General features: G+C 51.8%; 1 protein-coding gene across 3 annotated transcripts in view; it reads left to right on the forward strand.

Moving 5' to 3' along the window:
* Positions 1 to 21,859, forward strand: part of LOC138487944 (calcium/calmodulin-dependent protein kinase kinase 1-like) — a 1,547,719-nt gene that overhangs the window by 639,008 nt on the left and 886,852 nt on the right. For all 3 annotated transcript variants that reach the window (XM_069614593.1, XM_069614594.1, XM_069614595.1), the window contains one exon: positions 18,065 to 18,118. In XM_069614593.1, the coding sequence (XP_069470694.1) occupies positions 18,065 to 18,118 (54 nt within the window). The remainder of the gene's footprint in view (positions 1 to 18,064; positions 18,119 to 21,859) is intronic.

Genomic DNA, 21,859 nt, shown 5'->3' on the forward strand with positions numbered 1-21,859 from the left:
CAGCGTCACTTACGCGGCGTGTACGCGCTAGGGCCATTTCCACCAATTACACGCTTTGACACTTCTGCGTGTAGGGCCATTTCCACCAATTACACGCTTTGTCACTTCCGCGTGTACGCGCTAAGGCCATTTCCACCAATTACACGCTTTGTCACTTCTGCGTGTAGGGCCATTTCCACCAATTACACGCTTTGTCACTTCCGCGTGTACGCGCTAAGGCCATTTCCACCAATTACACGCTTTGTCACTTCTGCGTGTAAGGCCATTTCCACCAATTACACGCTTTGTCACTTCCGCGTGTACGCGCTAAGGCCATTTCCACCAATTACAGCTTTGACACTCGGACTTGTCTTTCATTTTTTTAACACGCAACATTTCCAACGTGTGCCCTATTCAACTTGCACGTGACTTCATAGACGCGCATACGCTGGTGGCTTTTGGGCCAATGAATGTACAGTGTGCTGACGCGTTTACGCGCTAAGGGCCTTTCCTCGAATTACACGCAGACGTGTTGGATTTTCACGTGCAAAATCACTCCGTATCAAGCTGGCCACGCGTTCATACACAGAAGACCACGCTCCTGCTCAGAAGGCCGAATTACTGCCCCCCCAGAGCCCTGAGCACGCTCCCACCTGCCATCTGCTGCTGCCTGACTGCCTGCTGCCCACGTGCCCTGCCATTTGCTGCCTGCACATCAGCCAGGGGTGCTGTTGCTGTGACCACCCCTGCTGGAACCGAAGACTCCCGACTGCTTTTTCATCGCCCCACAGCCCAGCCCCAGGACCCAGTTGCCCACCCACTCCTGCCTCTGGGGTTGCCATGTCGGGCACTGCAACATCTGGCACCAGTGGCAACCCCTGGCCAAGGAGGCAGAGGGGCACCAGCTTCACTGCCACCGAAGTTGGTGTCCTGGTGGAGCATGTCCTGGGGCAGTATGATGCCGTCTTCGGAAGGTTGCGCGCCGACAAGGAAGGACGGACTCGGATCTGGATGGACATCGTGACTGCCATCAACGCGGAGGAGGTGGCAGTCCGCGACTACGAACGTGTCAGGAAGCGCTGGGAGGACTTCAGGTCCAGGACCCTCAACAAGGCCCGGCGCCTCCTGAAGGGAGCGGATGCTAAGGGGCGCCGGGGCCACTTGTGGGAAGATCAGATGAGGGTCCTGGAATGCATATCCCCAGCGCTCCACATCCAGGTCCTTAAGAAGCAGACCCGTCTGGAGTCGAGCGGTAAGTGTACATGCATACTGATTGTAAGCTGTGCGTGTGGTGGTGTGCCAGGAGTGTGCAGGTTGAACATGTATTTTTATGTGGCCAAGTAGGGGGGGTGTACAGGGCCGTGAGGGTGACACATGCAAGGGGTCTCATGTGTGACACATGGATGGTGCTTGTGTGTGTGGGCTTGCATGGCACAGGATGTGGAGGAATGATTGTCAGGTGTGACATGGATGTCGATCAAAACACTGCGACAGTTGGCGGGGGTGTACACATGCATGCAAGTTTGGTGTTGTGTGTGCATGTGTAGTGTACTCCCTATGTTGCATGTGATGTGTGGATTACCTTTGGCTGCTCATGCTGTTGTATGTCAATGGATGGTGCTGGCTGTTGCAATATGGCTGCGGTATGGCTCATGTGTGCAAGTTGAAATGACATGTGTGTTGGGGATTGTGATGCCATGTCTGAGTTTTACCAATGCCACTCATGTATAACTGTCATGTGTGTATGAGTCCATTTTACAGTGCCCTGATGCCTGTGTTTTCTTTCTCCCTGTCTGCAGCGTCAACTGATGAAGAGGGCGGAGAAGGTGCTGTGGAGCACAGCGGCAGGGGTCGCACCACCAGCCGGAGACGCAAGGCCCGGATCCTCTCCCAGGTTGTGATCTCGTCAGGGAGTGAGGAGTCCGATGCTGCGTCCCAGGCCGCAGCTGCCGGGGGGAGGTCCAAGAGGCGGAGGTTGGAGTTGGACTCCTCGGCAGCAGAAGGGGCAGCTGGGACCCCACATGGCCCAACGGAGGAAGATGGCACGAAGTCATCTAGGTTGGTGGGGGGTTTGGTGGAGGAGGAGGCCGTGCAAGCGACAGTGGCGGGGTCTGGAGGTGGGGATTCCACTGGTGCTAGTGGTGCAGTGCAGGATCAGGGACAGGAGGCAGCACAGGCCGCCGCGGAGGTGCCTGTGTGCAATCCTGTCCCTGCTCCTGTCACTGCATCATCTTGCACCAGCGGGGATGCCTACCTCCAGACCCGTTCTCAGGGAGAGGATTGGCTTACAACACCTGTCCTTCCTCTCCCTGCGGATGTGGCTATCCTGCACCAGGTTGAGCCTGTCCAGGGTGGGGTGGCGTTGCGTCAACGGGCCATGCGAGCTGACCTGCAGTCTTTTCATGATGAGTCTGCACGTCTTCTCGCATGGCTCGTTGACCGCGTTGACCCACTGGGACAGCTCACCAGGGCTGGATTCCTCCGTTTTCTGGACCTTGTTCCGACCCCCTTCTCCACAGAACCCCCTATGCCCCAGTCGTCCTCCATGCCATCTTCCCACCCATGTGTCACCTGGGTGCCCTGTGGAGCTGCCTCCGACCGTGCGGCCAGGCTGGTGGACAACAGATCCCTGCCACAGTCGGGAGTCGGACGTCCAGCAGGGGTGGCCACATCAACGACTGCACCCCAGCTGGAGGAGGATGTGCAGGCACCATCGGACAGGGCACATGGACAGCAGCAGCTGCAGCAGCAGGAGGCTGTAGGTGGGAGCCACGATAGCTCGGGCCCTTCAACATCGGAGGGGCAGGCATTGGCCGGAGGGCAGGAGGACCCTGGACGGGAAGTGTCTTCCGTGTGGCAGCGGTTGGGCCACGCCATAGATGCGGAGCGGCAGCGGGCAGAGGAGGCGCGGCTCACGATGGTCAGGGCGGAGAACTCCATGCGGAGGGCCCTGAGGCGGGCCGAGTGCCTCGAGGCAATCCGCAGGGAGTTGGAGGTGAACATGTCGGCGTCCCTGCGGACCCTCGGGGCCATGGAACAGGACCGCCTCCGGGACATAGACGAGGAGTTCGATGATGCCCTGGCCCGGAACACCACTAAGTGAGCCGCTGGACTGGCCCGCCGCCATTGTATATAGTTATTTAGTGATAGGTTTCCTTTATAGTTAATTTTTATTTGGAGTCGACGGACACTGCTCCACCTTTTGTATATAGTTCCATTTTAGATAGGTTTTTTGGTAGGTTTCATTTCTTCTCTTGGGATGATGGACCCTGAATACTTTGTACATAGTTGGACTTTGGATTTGGATATTTTTTTTACTATGAATATTTTTTCCCATGGAGCAATGGTTTTCTATTTCTTTTTTCCCTTCATTTCCTTTTCATGGACTTGAACTTTGGAAGATATTTTTTTGGATTATCATTTATTGATTTTAATTTGAAAAGGGACAGCCAGCTTAATTTTGTTATTATTTTACTTGTGTATTTTGGTTAATTTTGATTGCCATTGATGTTGTTTTTAATACATTATTTGGATTTTTTCATTCTTCAATGTGTGGTTTCATCTCATTGTTTTCATGCATGTCATGATATGGGTTTTCAGGTTCACTTGCAACCATTGTGTGTGTGTGAGACACATGTGTTGATTTACATTGTTTCCATTGGAGTAGTATCATGGGCACATGTAATACTTGGTTGTGTCTTTGGGCTGTGGTGGCTGGCCTTGAGGCACATGCTTGAGGATTGTCAGGGCCTGTGGGCAGGGGGACATGAGTGGGGGCCTGGTGGAGGGTGCCCCTGGATGCTGGGGGGTGGGGGTGCAGGGGGACATGAGTGGGGGCCTGGTGGAGGGTGCCCCATCCTGCTGGGGGGGTGAGGGTGGGTGGGAGACATGAGTGGGGGCCTGGCGGAGGCTGCCCATGGTGGCTGGGGGGTGGGGGTGGTGGGAGACATGGGTGGGGGCCTGGTGGAGGGTGCCCCACACTGCTGGGGGCGTGGGGGTGGTGGGAGACATGTGTGGGGGCCTGGTGGAGGCTGCCCATGGTGGGTGGGGGGTGGGGGTGGTGGGAGACATGGGTGGGGGCCTGGTGGAGGGTGCCCCTGCACTGCTGGGGGGCGGGGGTGCAGGGGGACATGAGTGGGGGCCTGGTGGAGGGTGCCCCTGGATGCTGGGGGATGGGGGTGGTGGGAGACATGAGTGGGGGCCTGGTGGAGGGTGCCCCTGGATGCTGGGGGGTGGGGGTGGGTGGGAGACATGAGTGGGGGCCTGGCGGAGGCTGCCCATGGTGGCTGGGGGGTGGGGGTGGTGGGAGACATGGGTGGGGGCCTGGTGGAGGGTGCCCCACACTGCTGGGGGGGTGGGGGTGGTGGGAGACATGAGTGGGGGCCTGGTGGAGGCTGCCCATGGTGGGTGGGGGGTGGGGGTGGTGGGAGACATGGGTGGGGGCCTGGTGGAGGGTGCCCCTGCACTGCTGGGGGGTGGGGGTGCAGGGGGACATGAGTGGGGGCCTGGTGGAGGGTGCCCCTGGATGCTGGGGGGTGGGGGTGGTGGGAGACATGAGTGGAGGCCTGGTGGAGGGTGCCCCTGGATGCTGGGGGGTGGGGGTGGTGGGAGACATGAGTGGGGGCCTGGTGGAGGGTGCCCCACACTGCTGGGGGGGTGGGGGTGGGTGGGAGACATGAGTGGGGGCCTGGCGGAGGCTGCCCATGGTGGCTGGGGGGTGGGGGTGGTGGGAGACATGGGTGGGGGCCTGGTGAAGGGTGCCCCACACTGCTGGGGGGGTGGGGGTGGTGGGAGACATGAGTGGGGGCCTGGTGGAGGCTGCCCATGGTGGCTGGGGGGTGGGGGTGGTAGACATGGGTGGGAGCCTGGTGGGGGCTGCCCCTGCACTGCTGGGGGGTGGGGGTGGATGGGAGACATAAGTGGGGGCCTGGTGGGGGCTGCCCATGGTGGCTGGGGGGTGGGGGTGGTGGTAGACATGGGTGGGAGCCTGGTGGAGGGTGCCCCACACTGCTGGGGGGGTGGGGGTGGGTGGGAGACATGAGTGGGGGCCTGGTAGAGGCTGCCCCTGGTGGCTGGGCGGTGGGGGTGGTGGGAGACATGAGTGGGGGCCTGGTGGAGGATGCCCCTGCACTGCTGGGGGGTGGGGGTGCAAGGGGACATGAGTGGGGGCCTGGTGGAGGGTGCCCCTGGATGCTGGGGGGTGGGGGTGGTGGGAGACATGAGTGGGGGCCTGGCGGGGGCTGCCCATGGTGGCTGGGGGGTGGGGGGGTGGTAGACATGGGTGGGAGCCTGGTGGGGGCTGCCCCTGCACTGCTGGGGGGTGGGAGTGGGTGGGAGACATGAGTGGGGGCCTGGTGGGGGCTGCCCATGGTGGCTGGGGGGTGGGGGTGGTGGTAGACATGGGTGGGGGCCTGGTGGAGGGTGCCCCACACTGCTGGGGGGGGTGGGGGTGGTGGGAGACATGAGTGGGGGCCTGGTGGAGGCTGCCCCTGGTGGCTGGGTGGTGGGGGTGGTGGGAGACATGAGTGGGAGCCTGGTGGGGGCTGCCCCTGCACTGCTGGGGGGTGGGGGTGGGTGGGAGACATGAGTGGGGGCCTGGTGGAGGGTGCCCCTGGATGCTGGGGGGGGGGTGCAGGGGGACATGAGTGGGGGCCTGGTGGAGGGTGCCCCTGGATGCTGGGGGGTGGGGGTGGTGGGAGACATGGGTGGGGGCCTGGTGGAGGGTGCCCCACACTGCTGGGGGGGGTGGTGGGAGACATGAGTGGGGGCCTTGTGGGGGCTGCCCATGGTGGCTGGGGGGTGGGGGGGTGGTAGACACGGGTGGGAGCCTGGTGGAGGGTGCCCCTGCACTGCTGGGGGGTGGGGGTGGGTGGGAGACATGAGTGGGGGCCTGGTGGGGGCTGCCCATGGTGGCTGGGGGGTGGGGGTGGTGGGAGACATGAGTGGGGGCCTGGTGGAGGCTGCCCCTGGTGGCTGGGGGGTGGGGGTGGTGGGAGACATGCGTGGGGGCCTGGTGGAGGGTGCCCCTGCACTGCTGGGGGGTGGGGGTGCAGGGGGACATGAGTGGGGGCCTGGTGGAGGGTGCCCCTGGATGCTGGGGGGTGGGGGTGGTGGGAGACATGAGTGGGGGCCTGGTGGAGGGTGCCCCACACTGCTGGGGGGGTGGGGGTGGTGGGAGACATGAGTGGGGGCCTGGTGGAGGGTGCCCCTGGATGCTGTGGGGTGGGGGTGGTGGGAGACATGAGTGGGGGCCTGGTGGAGGCTGCCCCTGCACTGCTGGGGGGTGGGGTGGTGGGAGACATGAGTGGGGGCCTGGTGGAGGGTGCCCCTGGATGCTGGGGGGTGGGGGTGGTGGGAGACATGAGTGGGGGCCTGGTGGAGGGTGCCCCTGGATGCTGGGGAGTGGGGGTGCAGGGGGACACGAGTGGGGGCCTGGTGGAGGGTGCCCCTGGATGCTGGGGGGTGGGGGTGGTGGGAGACATGAGTGGGGGCCTGGTGGAGGGTGCCCCACACTGCTGGGGGGGTGGGGGTGGGTGGGAGACATGAGTGGGGGCCTGGCGGAGGCTGCCCATGGTGGCTGGGGGGTGGGGGTGGTGGGAGACATGGGTGGGGGCCTGGTGGAGGGTGCCCCACACTGCTGGGGGGGTGGGGGTGGTGGGAGACATGAGTGGGGGCCTGGCGGAGGCTGCCCATGGTGGGTGGGGGGTGGGGGTGGTGGGAGACATGGGTGGGGGCCTGGTGGAGGGTGCCCCACACTGCTGGGGGGGTGGGGGTGGTGGGAGACATGAGTGGGGGCCTGGTGGGGGCTTCCCATGGTGGCTGGGGGGTGGGGGGTGGTAGACACGGGTGGGAGCCTGGTGGAGGGTGCCCCTGCACTGCTGCGGGGTGGGGGTGGGTGGGAGACATGAGTGGGGGCCTGGTGGGGGCTGCCCATGGTGGCTGGGGGGTGGGGGTGGTGGGAGACATGAGTGGGGGCCTGGCGGAGGCTGCCCATGGTGGGTGGGGGGTGACATGGGTGGGGGCCTGGTGGAGGGTGTCCCACACTGCTGGGGGTTGGGGGTGGTGGGAGACATGAGTGGGGGCCTGGCGGAGGCTGCCCATGGTGGGTGGGGGGTGGGGGTGGTGGTGGACATGGGTGGGAGCCTGGATGGGGCTGCCCATGGTGGCTGGGGGGTGGGGGTGATAGGGGACATGAGTGGGGGCCTGGTGGAGGGTGCCCCACACTGCTGGGGGTGTGGGGGGTGGGAGACATGAGCAGGGGTGCAGGATAGTCCCCTGTTTTGTGGGCTGCCTGCAGGGGCCGTGGAGGGTGTACAGGAAACACCTGTGAGGACCCACCCAGCCTAATCGCGTGTGTAACTTCCCGCGCACCCCTGTAATACACGTACCCAGCCAAATCGCGTGGATTGATTCCCGCGCACCCCTGTAATACACGTACCCAGCCAAATCGCGTGTGATTATTCCCGCGCACCCCTGTAATACACGTACCCAGCCAAATCGCGTGTGACAATTCCCGCGTACCCCTGTAATACACGTACCCTGGCTAATCGCGTGTAAAACTTCACGCGTACCCCTGTCATACACGTACCCAGCCAAATCGCGTGTGATAATTCCCGCGTACCCCTGTAATACACGTACCCTGGCTAATCGCGTGTAAAACTTCACGCGTACCCCAGTCATACACGTACCCTGGCTAATCGCATGTAATACTTCCCGCCTACCCCTGATATGAACGTTACCCGCTTTGCGTTCCTTGTTTGGCAGCCCTGTAAACTGGTCCAGGGTTGGCGCAGCCCTTTGCGATGATTTAGCGATTTTGATGGCTTTTCCTTGAGCAAGGGCGTTCTTGGGGGCGTTACTGGCGCTGCTGCAGGGTCGCTGCGATACTCTGCGCTACGGCTGGTTTGGGAGCCTGAAATCCATGAATACGCTGTGCGCGGAAATCGGTTTTGGCGCACGCGCCTGGCGCAGACAATCGCACGCGGACACTCTGTGCCAGCCGCTTGCGACACTTTTCTGCGAAATTCTATGAATTACCCTGCATGTCTCAATAGTATGCAACATCTCTTCGACGAGATCAAAGTAAGTGTTCACAAAATTGAGCTTTCTTACATATGGAAAACTCATTACCTGGTAATTAAAGTCATATGTGTGACTGTCTGGGTAAGTTCCACCCTACCTGTAACCAGAGATAGATATTGATATGGAGATTCCTTTCTTATTGGAAACTCTGATACAATAGAATTCCATGTGTTCAAAGTGAATCTTACCTGCCGCAATGCGGGCATGTAGCGCTGTTGCCGCAGGTCGGGAACAAAAGCTTGCGTATCCATCAAGGTCCGTGACGACGTTGATGCTTAGGCTGCCGCTGCTAGGTGATGTGACATTACACATAGGAATATGCGATGGCGTTGCGTGCGCTTTGTGTTCCGCATGCCCTGGCCCTGGCGTCAAACAATGTCATTTGGAAGGAAATCCATAGGAAACTCCATGCGATCACCCTGGGTCATTACTATAAAATTTAACATATATCAAGGGAGCTTAGGATCGATCTCAGATCCACACTTTGCAAGGAAGGCAAGGAGTTTGTACGGAAGTGAGAAGCAATACTAAACAAGTGCGCATTGGACCTTATCCTTCTAACGATACAGGAACTTTCAAAAAATGTGGCTGGTCTAAGCAGTGAGATACAAGAGATTGAAAAAGAACAAAGAGCTATTGGGGCAAAAAGAATTGGAGGCTATCTTACTCAATATCAATCACAAATTGGAGACATACAAGGCGGATCTAGAAGCTAAAAAGGTGAGAAAGTTCAGGCGCGACACATATGATTACCTAAATGAAGAAGTATATACATGGATGGACAAGTTCGGACCTCCACCATGGAGCCCCCAAGCAGGAAGCCCAGTTAATTCATCCAGTACTGAAACAGAGACCACAAATGAACAAGGAATACAAGCTATAGATGGCACAGACTCAGTTTTTTAGGATGCAAACCAGGAGAAAAACAACCAGGAGGGGGAAGAGGAAACCCAAGAGGGGAAGGAAGAATAACGAGACAGCAAAAGAAAACTTGGTGATCAACCTATACAATAGACAGCTCAAAACGACAGAGGTGGACATACTTCAAAAAGGCCTGAACTTTGTGCCAACACATAGCACTACAATGTAATGTAATTATTTTGGTTTATCATGAAATTAAAATTGAAGGTTTTCTTCAACACATTGGAAAAAGAAGATGAACAGAGAGTAACAGAACAGGCAGAAGATTTTCAAGAATTTAGAAGCAAGAGCTCATTTATGCCTCCTATCACTGTACCATCGATCGAGATCTTCCACAAACAGACCCTGAAAGACCTCATGAAAATCTCCTATAAATGCCCAAAATATAGCAATCTTAAATCATCTGAACTCACCTCGCGCAAGAACCTGTACGCCGTTAAAGATATTGTAATCTGTCCAGCGGATGATGGGGAAGCCTTGGTTACAATGAACAGCACAGACTATGATCGTGAATGCGAAAGATAACTCAATGATCTCATCATATATGTCAAACTAGAAACTGATCCAATCATTGAGATCATGTCTGGGGTTGCTGTTGTACTCTAATTCAGAGGAGAATTGCGTAGCATTTTGGTGCTTGACTGCCCTTGTGGGTGAGACCAGACTGATGTGCAAATGGCTATTTCTCCTCTGGGAAGAATGCAGTGAGCTAAAACGTGGTTGCAGACCCTCCTGAGTGGATGAAATTACATAGTACAGGGTATTTGACCCATTTTTGTTCTCAGAAGAGAGGCTTCCACACTCCTTTGTAATTTTGTAACCTTTATAGTATTAGCAACAAAATGACTGATCGAAGATCATAATCAGGAATGACATTTCTTATATTTCTGAGTGGCCTCAACTGGAATTGAGATCTTTCCACCACCTTTTTTAGGCACAAATCAAGGTTGCAGTTTAGAGGAAAACTGAAGGACTTTGCATTGGCTTCAAGGATTCAAGATATTCTAACATTCGTTTTCTTGGGGAATTAGCAAATTTATGCTGGTTTGGTTCTAATACCTTCCTCTTGCAATGTCCTTCAAAGTTTGGTTCTCGTCACAGAATCCAAGACTGCCTTCGCTTCTGTAAACGCAAAATACAGGGTGCATCATACCCCTTCATAATAAAAAAAAAAGTTCTAAATACTTGCTCAACAGTGCCAGGGATGGGGCTGGCTTGTGCATTTTACCTGAGCGTCATGTATTCAGTTTATTTACTTATTTTGGACACTGATATGGGACAGCGTATTGCTGAAAGCCTCGTGGAGACCAAGAAAACAACTTCAGATGGGGCAATAGAGGAAGACTTCAGAGTAGAGACAAGTTTTCGTCATCCTTCTACCTTGGAGAAGGTTCTCAGTGTCTCAGAGGGATTGAGGTAGAGCATTCCAACAAATGGTTCCACGTGTGGCAACTCTTTTCCCTCCCATTGATGAAGACTTGAACGGAGCAGGGGGACAGCAATCATTTTCATGTTCGAAGAGCAGATGGGCCTTGAAGTTTTGTGTAGGCAGATAAAGCTGCTAAGGTAAAACAGTGCATTTCCAAATATTGATTGGTGTACGAGAACAAGTACTTTAAATTTGCATCACTCTTCAACATGAAGCTATTATAGTGCTTTATCATATTTCAAGTTTTTTTTCAAATAATACTTGCTTGATTCCTCCGGCTTGTATGTGCTGTATTGGCACCCGGGGAGGAGTGCTCAGCCAATCAGGTGGCTAGAAACACAGGTGAGAACAAGCAGTGACCACTTGCGTTTCTCAAGCCACCCAAGGCCCTTCCATGGGTGCCCGCCATTTTATTGCCCGGCCCCACCATCAACCAAATCCCCCACCCTCCCTGCGCCCCAAAGTCATCCCCAAACCCCCCTCCCATTTTCCCACCTGTACGTCCACCTCACTTACCTTCTTGTGCTTCTGGCACTGCCACTCCTTCCTGGGCTGCCAAAGAAGTTGAAAAGGGACTATGGGCCTCATTACACGTTGTGCGGTAAAAATCTAAAATTGCCGGCATGGCGCTCTTAACGTGTCCGCCCTCGCAAGAGGGCGCTAATAGCGTACCATTACGAGTGCACGGACACGAGCATAGCGCCATGCCGGTAATGACCCTACCGCCATGCCGCTAAAGACCCCAAAAAGTCACTTACCGCCCTCGACGAAAGTGCAGATAGCACCTCCGCCTTCACCCTGCATGCAAATAGCGGTCACCGCTATTAGCGGTGACCGTTAAATTGCAGAACCGGAAATAGCGTCATCGCACAGGAACGGGAAAGAGCACGGCGGCCATCTTTAAAAACACAATCCATTGCCATCCTCTGCCCCCTGGACCTGTTTGGAGTAGCTTGCAGTTGCAAATCATCAGGGACACCCTCAACATGCCCAAGGCATTGAAAAAAACCAGCGACCGGCAGCGGAAAGAAAAATTCACCTCAGAGGAGCTAATCATGCTGACCCAGACCCTGGCTGACAATGCCGCCATTGTTTTTGCCAACGACATGCGGCGGGAGACACTTATTAAAAAAAGGGCAATGTGGGATGATGTTGAAGTGAAAGTTAGTGCAGTGGGCACCACCACCCGCAATGTGCGTGAGTGCAGGAAAAGGTGGGACAACCTCAGACTCAGGGTGAGAAGCATCCTTGCCGAAAACCACAGAATAGACACTGCAGGTGGATCCGGTTCACCCATCAAACTAAAGGAATGGGAGGAGACCTGTGCAAACCTAATCGGAGTGGAATCCATTGAGGGAGTCGGCACTATGGAGCATGGCATGGCAACCACTTCAGATGGAGGTGAGTGTACACATGACAGGATGCTATGTGAATGTACTGGTCCCCCCAAATGTGAGCCCAGAATCATCTCATGGATGGACAAACATCCACCCATGCATCCATCCCTGCCCATGTCAGTGTCAGACCCAAACACACACACATGCACACATCACCAGAGACAAGTGCCAAACACAACCATGCATGGATGAGGCACTGAACTGACACATCACCTGCATCCCCAACAATGAAGTCCCAATGGCCACAACTGCATTATTGATGTATTCTGCATAAAGTACATAGAAACATAACCAATGCCATCCCACTTCTTGTCCCTGACAGGCTCACATACAGACAGTGAGGATGCCGGAAATGCATCCCAGGCACCCCCTGCAAGTAAGAGAACAAGGGCACAGGACTCTGAGGACACCCCCACGACATCAAGGGGCAAGGGGGGGAAGGTTCCACATGATGAGTGTCAAGCATCGGAGGAGTGCCACTGCCAGGATAGAAGTAGCCACACCACCAACTACAGCCCCACCACCGGAGGTGAACCCACAACCACCAATCCCAGCCACGGAGGGCCCACCATCAGCTGCGCCAAGCTCCGCAGGAGAGGCAGCAGCCACTGCCCCACTATCTGATGTTGAGGACACAACAGATGTCACAATGGAGATGCACACCCCAACCCCCCCTGGAACCCCTGAGCCATCACCACTCCAGACACCTGGGTCTGATGCCACTGGCGAGGACAACATTCTAGGTTCTATGACCCCCACGGTGGCTTCACCTGCTGACATGGATGCATCAGAAGGCACAGCAGCCACTCCACTAGCACCCAGCACTGCCCTCGACCTGGCCACCATCAACCAGCGGCAACAGGAGCTAACTGTGCTGGTTGGCCAGCATGTGGAGGAGGCTGCCCATCTCAGGGAGGAGATTGTGGAGACAGCAAGGCACTCCAGGGAGGGGATGGAGGCCTGTACAGACAGGCTGTGTGAGGAGATAGGCAGATTTAGGGAGGTCACCACCAGGACAGTCAGCCACGTCATCATCCGCCGGTTCAACGCAGACAAGCCCCCTCCGCCGCTCCACACGCACCACCAGGCGCATGTCTAGCCAGCCTCCAAATGCTGCTGCAGACAATGGCCAATAGGGAGTTTATGGCGAAGCTTCTACGTGCATGGCCGGACAGAAACATAGTGGCAGACACATGACGAACTGTTGTGGGGGGTGGGTGGAAGGGTGTCATGGGTTTGTTGTGGGGGGGGTGGGTGGAAGGGTGTTATGGGTCTGTTGTGGGGGGTGGGTGGAAGGGTGGTGGGATGTTTGGGGACATGCACTTTTTCATCTTTCCGTTACTTAATACACTGGTGTCTGATCAAAACACAGGCCTGGACATCTTCATTGTGTTTGTGTACTTTATTGGCGACAGGGTCCATTGCGTGCTTCCAAACATACACCATTGCATTCATACCCATATCCATGTGACAGTAAAAAAACACGTTACTCAGAATATTTGGTTGATCAGATGTTGTCTCACAGGACGTCCCTCCTGACCATCCCCTCTTGCATGTCCTGCATCCCCTTCACCTCCGTCCTCATCACCATCATCATCCTCATCAGGTGCTTCCATTTCAACGTCAGGGGGCAGTGGCACATTCCGTCTGATACACATATTTTGCAGCATGACACATGCCATGGTGATCTTGGCCACCTTCTCATGGCCATACAGGAGAGCGCCACCAGACCTGCTAATGCACCTAAACCGTGTCTTCAAAAGGCCAAAGGTCTGCTCAATCACGTTGCGGGTACGGGTATGTGCACGATTGTATTCCTCCTCGTGCCTGTTCTGTGGGTTCCGTACAGGGGTAAGGAGCCACCTCTTCAGGGGATAGCCAGCATCACCTGTATGGGGGGACGAATGGGGACCTGTTACTGTTCAGCTCAAGTGCGGCCAGTTCATTTCAGGCTTTTTTAATTTGCATTGTGATTGAAGTGCACAATTAACAGCATACATGCAGACTGTCTGTGTGACTGGAATGTGCAAAGGTAAGTGCGACCCTGCAAGTACACATGCCCCATCAATGCCTACAACAGTAATTGACATGTCCTGGCTGAAGCCGTGTGTTAGGGGTTCCTTGGTCCTAGGCAGATTTGGTATCACACTGCTGGTGTACTGCCATTCCATCATTGATGTTGCCATGCTGAGAGGCATCACTTGAGTTGTGCTATAAGTGCTTGGTGTAATGCTATGGCTAGGGGTGATCCCTTCGCATGCATTCAAGGCCACAATACATTATTGCTGTTGTGCTGCGCTCATTTTGTAGGACTATGTTGGTGGCATGTATGAGATTTGTGTATTTTGAGGTGTGGAATGTTGTGCAATGTGGATGTGGATGGATGTTTGATTTTTCTAGACCTTGATTGTCATCTATGTTATGTAGCTCATACTTGCATGTCCATTCATCTCTGGTACGTTTTGGTCCTACCCCGATGGATGTTGGCATACATCTGTATGTGCATTTGTCCAACGGACAACAAGCTACACCCAATCGGAGTATGTATCTCTCCCCCCCCAATCACACTGCCATGTGCTTGCCCTGCTACTCACCAAGTAGCCACGAACGTTGTCCGGCTTGTCGCTCCATGTAGCGTGGGATAGTTGAGTTCCGCAGGACCATGGAATCATGGGTTGATCCAGGAAATCGGGCACAGCAATGAGTGATTATCTTGTTGGCGTCACATACCATTTGGACATTGATGGAGTAGAATTGCTTCCTGTTTCGGTACACTAATTCATTGTGATGTGGGACCACCAATTCCACATGGGTACAGTCGATTGCCCCGATGCAACTTGGGATGCCTGCCAGTGCATAGAAGCCAACTTTGGTGTTTGCAATCTCCTGGGCAGTCCGTGGCATGAATATGTGTTCAGGTGCATGCTTCAGGAGGGCATCGAGTACCTGGGTCAGCGTGCGTGAGAATACTGGTTGTGAGATGCCATGCATCTGCCCTACCGTATCCTGGTAAGTGCCTGTGGCCAGAAAGTGGAGCACAGTCACCACCTTGAGTAGAGGGGGGATGGCAGTTTGGATGTCTATGAGACTCACAATGTCGTTGTGTATCATGTCTACAATGCTGGTTATGGTATCCCGGTCCAGACGGTACAGGGTGTGTATCTGGTCCAGGGTTAGGTTAAATGGATTGGCTCTGATCCTGGGGATTGGTGGGTGCCTATGTGGTATGATTAGGTGCTGTGATGGTGCTTGCTGTGCCTGTCTTGCCCTCCTCCTCCTTCTCCTCCTGCGTCTCCTCTGTGCTGCCTGCTGCTGCTGCGCTGCGATCATGTCCTCCAGCCCATGTAATGCTGCTAGTATTGGAACCATCTTGGTGTGGGAAGGGGTGTGGTGTGCTCCTTTTGTGCTGCCTGAGTCTCCATTGCCTCCACTTGTGCTGATTGTGTCCACCTGTGGCAGGTGGGAACACTGCTCAGTTCTCTTAACGGGTGGTTCGCGATGGCGGTATTAGCACCATGGCGGTAAGGGGTTTTGGGTGCTTTTCCATGCCGCTATTGGCACGTCCGCCTGGCTTGTGATGATGTGCTAATAGCGACATGGCGTAAATTACAGACTCGAGGGTCGCGCGCCCGCAGACTGGCCGCTATTAGTGGCACCGTACTTAGCGGTGCCGCAAATAGCGGTGAGCCAGGTCGTAATTTGGATGGGGATTTAACGTTACTGGTATTCCATTACCGGTAACGTTAAATCCCTACCGCCTACCGTGTAATGAGGCCCTATGTCTTGTTATTTTTTCCCTAGAAATTGGGCTTAGGTAATGTGTGCAGAGCCCAACCACAGAAAAAAAAATGTTCACACCCTGGACGAACCCCGGGGTACAAATAGCAATCGCCCCCACTTAGGCAGCAAATGACCTCACTTTGCTCAGGTCTGCCTAGGCTTAGGGTGGCTGGCTGTTAACGGTCCTGTATGCTGCTGCTGCACGGGGGTGATTGCTACAATCATAGTTGATAGTATTATACAATTTAATGGCACTCAATTTATCAACACCAGAAGGATGATGGGCTGTATTGGCGCTGCCAGCATTCAAACCTATGTCCTGCAAGATCTGTAGTTCGTGTTGGGAAACTAATTTTGTGTCAGAATTCTGTAAGATTTGAAGCTGTGGCACTTCTGAAAAGAGTGTTGCAGAAATCCACCTTAGGGGGTGTCTAGGGCATGGATGATTAACCATAGATTAGAGCTGGAGAGTCTGCATTTTATGTTTCTCGTGTTTTTCAAGGTGATATCCCCTGAAAGACTGTTTCTTATATAGGCTTTTAATGAAAGGGATGTGTCGATTGTGGAAGTTGGTTGAGAGTTATGTTACAAGATAATTTGCCAGAAGTGTCAAGTAAGAATATGGGCCAACAGGTTTTCCTGGCCTGACTGACTTCTTTGTTTATATGTGGTGATAACGTCTGTTGTTGCCAATGCGGCACCCCCACTCTCGGAAACAGCATTGATTAGATTAGGCAGGATTTGAACATAGGGCACAGTTTAATTTTTGTAGCACTGAGTCAGCACCCAATCGTGGCTTTTGACTTGTGATCTATTGTTTGGCAAGATCTTGAGTATTCTTTAGCTAGAACATAGCTTTAGCTTTTTCTCGTCATTGTGCTGTGTCTCAGCCATGAATACCGACTCACCCCGCACTCCATAATATTCATAATATTAGTCATCATTACATTGGTCTGATAAGAAAATGGCATTGTTATGTGTGATGAACTTCCAGCCCTTCACACTCTAGTTGCCATAGAAAGAGTTGTGCGGGGGTAACCAGATTCCAAAGGGTCTACTTCATTAAACAGGATAGTAGAATGGGCCCGTTCAGCTAACAAGCAACGCATGGCACAGTGCCATCCAGCAGCCTTCTGTGGATGTTCACCTCCAGCACAGAACTCTTTAGTGGTGTATTGTCGGCATCCAAATGATCTCAAACCGTTCATACTCTGCAAACACGCACTGCTCAGTAGCTCTGGCCTGAAGGCAGAATTCCAGGGACGGCTACTCAGTGGCACTGCGGCTTGTTAGTTGAAATGACCTAGTCTCTCACATTTCAGTTAGAAGGGTGTTTCATGCTTTCCTTAACCCACATTAAAATGATGAGATTTGTTAAGCAGGACAGGAATAGCACTTTTAATCTCCTCTCGTTATCACCTTTTAGCGGACCCATATGGTATTTTCTTCCATCTACCACTCATTCTTTTTGCACTGTTCCTCCAACCCCTCTACACAAGTTCCTACCAACAACTCAATCTCACAAAGAGTGATTTTGTAATTAAAGCAACTGAAAGTGTCTGTGTAATCAGACAGGGGAAGATATTGGCTAGACCAAGTGATCCACTTCATTGTGTGGTTGACCTCCACCCTTTTCCACACTGTTGTCTCTACCTCCTGTTTATTACTCTTGCCACCCTTTCTGCTGCCCTCTCCTCCCTTCATATACCCATTTGGTTGCCACCATGTACTGCGTGGTCTGCAACCTATGGCATCCCAGATGTTTTTGACTACAGCTCCCATGATCCCTCACCATTGACTTTGCTGGCTAGGCCTGAAGGGAGATGTTGTCCAGAATCCCTGGCAAACCAAAGGTTGTAGACCTCCTGGTTTCTCTCTCCGACCCCGAAGGAGTGATGTAATGGCCGGGTTGAATGGATCACCTACAGTGCAGAGGTCAGGAAAGTCTAGATAGCTAGATATACTCTTGCCAGGCTTCCTCTGCTCCCCATTTTAGCCCGTTGCACTCCCTTCATCTTCTGCTCTGGAACGCTTCTCTGCCACACCGTCTTCTTTATCCACACCCCCTGCCCAAAGTAGAATTGGTATAAGGATGGAGCAGGTAAAGTAGTGTTCGTCACCATCTGACATCAAATTATTTTCATTGTTTTGTAAAAGTGTGATTTTAACCCTCCAGCCAAGTTACAGTGGAATACCAAGCACTGTGTCATGCTTTACTGAGCCTATTACATGTTGTTGATTGTAGCTGTTTTCATGACCATTTCATTTTCCATTACTTTGCGTTATGATTATTGGGCTCAAAGTTGTGTATTGACAGAGTTTCCAGGTCAGGATCAGGTAGATGCAAGACTTGTAAGGCCAGTAGTTTCTGTAGCAGGTAGCAGTAGAAAACGCAGCATTGCACAATACATCTGTGTTTAGTGCACCCAATCTGGTAAAAGTTAGAAAATAAATCTTTAGTGTTTATTTGTTTCAGGGTTCATACGGCGTGGTGAAGTTGGCCTACAATCAAAGTGACGACAAGTACTATGTAAGTACATGTGCATCCCTGCACTTGTTATAACCAGTTAGAGGGCATTTTTTTCATGCAACCTCACACATGTCAGCCAAGCTTAATTGCAGACAAGACTAAGTTGGCAGCCCTTCAGAGGCTATCATGCCTGAACAGGAAGCATTGCAAACTGCTTGACACAATATGAAGGTGTTATCTTTTAAGTTTATCTGTGCAGGCCAACCTTAGCCCCAGTCAGCCAAGACAGATGTGTGAATAGTGGAGTTATGTAGTGGATTAAATCTCCTTAGAATACGCCTCAGCAGTCCTTCAGGATTGTAGAATTCAAGTTCCCCCCACGCTGCGATAATGCCTTTCCCCTTACCCTACGCTAGCAAACTCCTCTGCTTCATCTTCGACGATTGCACCCAAAACATCTTTGTAATGATTTAAAGTTGTATTTGAAAAAGAGAAAAAATACAATTTACAGAAGCAAGGGTACACAAGAGATTATTAGTTATGACGTGGCTAATTATTTTGTTAAATGTTTTTTTATTTAACTTTATATAAATATGTGTTTTTTTATAATGGTTTAATGAAAAATAAAATCTATGCATGTCTGACTTTACAACGTTGCTCTACTTATCTTCAATCCTTCAATCAGAAACTGGACCAGTAGGACCATATAGCCCCCAAAGGACAGTAGCGTCCAATACAGTTCTTGTGTAAGAGGTAGTCTGGATTGTGAAATGATGAAGCTGTGCCAGAACTCGTATTGCACTTACTCACTTTGCCCACTGAAGCCTTTACAATGATCTAGGGCATTCCTATGAATCAAACTGACGGGGTAACCGCTTCTTGGAACAAGCGGCATTCTTTTCATATGATTAGGTGAACATTGAAGTCTCGGATTAAGTATTGATAAAAGTCAATTGCCCTGTGTGTTGAATATCAATAGATGGTCCTTAAATAAGAGAAACAGACAAAACAGCTGCTCCATATGCAATATAATGCTGCTCATCTATGCCATCATGTGCTGTTGAATATGTCATGTAATTCTGCTCAAAGTGCCATAGGTTACTGCTCATTTTCAGCCACACATCTCCTCAGAATGATATAGGGTGCTGCTCAGTTTGCCACAGCAGTGGCTTAATATTCCGTTGTGTGCTGCTTGATCTGCAATGTGGTGCTGCTCAATGTACCATAGGGTGCTTCTTGATATGCCTTAGAATGCTGCTCAAATCACCTTATGTTCATGCTCAAAATATCATATGGCCCTGCTCATTCATGTTACAGGATGTTGCCTACTACGGCCAATGGTTCTGTTCATTGTGCTATAGGACATTCCTCAATTTTTAGTGCTTTGGGCGACTTTCTTTCTACAATGTCGAGATGTCCAGATTGCTTTGCTTCAGGAAACTTATTTGGATGACTGCACTAAGTAACCCAGAAGCTGGAAGGGCAAGGTATTCTCCTTGTGCTCAGGGGGTAAGAGGAGGAGTGCTTGTTTGGATCATGTTTGGGGTGCTGTTTAAGACATTAAGTACAAGTTCAGAATCGGAGGATCGGATAGTATAGGTAGAGGACCAGTTGGATTGTTGGGAAATTCTTTTTAATACACATGCCCCCAATGTTCCTGATAGGGTGTTTTTTTTGGCAGGGCCTCTTCAGCTCTACTGGGTCACATTGAGAGTGGCTGTCAGGGGGAGGCATGAAAGTTGCACTGAATCCGAGATCAGTGTTACACTAAATGTGATATTAGATAAATAACCCTTACAACAGGGCCGTCAATCTAGAGGAATGCATATTTTAATGTAAACTTTGCTGGAGCCCAATTTGAAAGATATTTGGATAATTAGACATCAGTAGGGAAGGGGTTATTCACTCTATTCTCCAACTCATAGGACTTTTGTAATGTCTCATATATTTGATGCTAGCTAATGAAGCGGCCTGCATGTAGGTGTGGACATGGAATATTGGAAGAGAATCTTGTCCCATCATTTACCTTGCACAATTGTATGGGATACTTGGGACCGTAGACGATGTATTCCGGATTGGAGGATGAATGTAGAAATGCTGCGTGAACTGACCCTGAGAACCACCTTGAGACAAAGGATAGAGTAATACCTACGTTTTATTGATCATGGGGAACAAATTAAATTAGGGACTTGATTTGGGAGGCCCTTAAAGTGCGTATTTAAGGGGGAATGCATATCAATGATAATTGGAGTGTGATAATCCCTGCTTAGATCCCTGGAAAGGCAACAACAGGAAGTGGTAATCAGGAGTAATAATGTGGGTAACAATGAAGGGGGGATAGGACAGCTTTAGACGAAATTGATAAAGCACACAACCAAATGTTGGCAGCACTGAAGAAGTATGACTACACTACACTACACTACTATACGTATCGCAACAACATTGAAGGGCAGATTAATCCGGAAGGAACCTATCTTGGTTAGTGAGGGAGGATAGGGAACTTATCTTTCTCACAACGTTTGAGGGGGACTAACTGATAGAATACACTCAGAAGGGGTTCAATGATGTTATATAAAGTTTGAATAAAGAGCTCTATTCTCAGGAGGGGGATGTTGCTATGAATCAGATCGAGGATTACATAGAAGTGGCCCAGCTACCGACTCTGGATCCACCAGTAGCTAAAATGCTGGATAGTTTGATTATCACTGTTGAAATAGAACATCAATTAAGCACCTAAATGCAGAGAAGACTGCGGTTATAGATGAGTCTCCTAGGAGATATGCTTTGTATACTACAGGTGAATTGCCTCTCTCATTGAGGAAAGGTAAAATAACTATATTGTTGAAGCAAGGGGAGGATGGATCTCAGCTGACCTCCGACAGACTCTCTCATTGTTAAATACTGATGCTGAAATTGTGAGTGGTTTCCTCTCTCTCCCCAACCTACTCAACAAGAGATTCCGGAATTGGTCTATTCTGACCAAAACGGTTTATTACCAGATAGGAACACAAGAATAAACCTTTGTCTGTTATTTTCAGTCCAGGAATGTAATGATAGTGCAATGAGATCCATGGCAATAGCAGTTCTTGATGCAGAAAAGGGGTTTCACTCCCTGATCTGCAAATTCCACTTTGTCTCAATGCAGAGGTTTAGATTTGGACTTGTAGTGATATAAATGGGTGAGGCTCAAGCCAAAACCTCTAGCGATAAGATGTGGAAGAATGTACTCTATAAATTGGGAACTTCAGCAGGATACTGGCAGGTTTTCCCCCTCTCACCGCTCTTGTTCGCTCTGGTAATGGAACCACTAGCGTGCAGGTCCAGGAGTAAACTCATGGGTTGGATTTACAGTTGGCAGGGGTTCCACTTGTTCCACTGGTTATCTCACTCCATATGGATGGCATTTAATTATACATAAAGAACCCTGAGGTTTCCTTCTTGGGGATGGTGGAGGAATTAAAGGATTTTGGGATAACTTCTGCAGTAGGTATAAATTGGTCCAAGTCCTACCTATTTCCGGGTGTGGGGGAGACCATATTAAACCCAAGTTGACCTCTAAAATCAATTTGGCCCCTATCACATTTCAATATTTAGGAATTTAGTTTTGTCACTCTGCCCAGGATATGTTACATAAGAATGTATTTGAAAGGGTGGATAAAATTAACAGCCAAGCTTATTTCTGGATTAAACCTCCTTGTTCCTTAATTTGTAAGGTATCTCTTATGAAAATGGCACTACTCCCACGTCGGTTATGTTTATTAATCTAGTCCCCTCCTTATTCCTCTTAAACACTTCAGCATT

This window comes from Ambystoma mexicanum, chromosome 9, assembly GCF_040938575.1.
Source record: "Ambystoma mexicanum isolate Mex_15411 chromosome 9, UKY_AmexF1_1, whole genome shotgun sequence".
Taxonomy (NCBI): Eukaryota; Metazoa; Chordata; class Amphibia; order Caudata; family Ambystomatidae; genus Ambystoma; species Ambystoma mexicanum.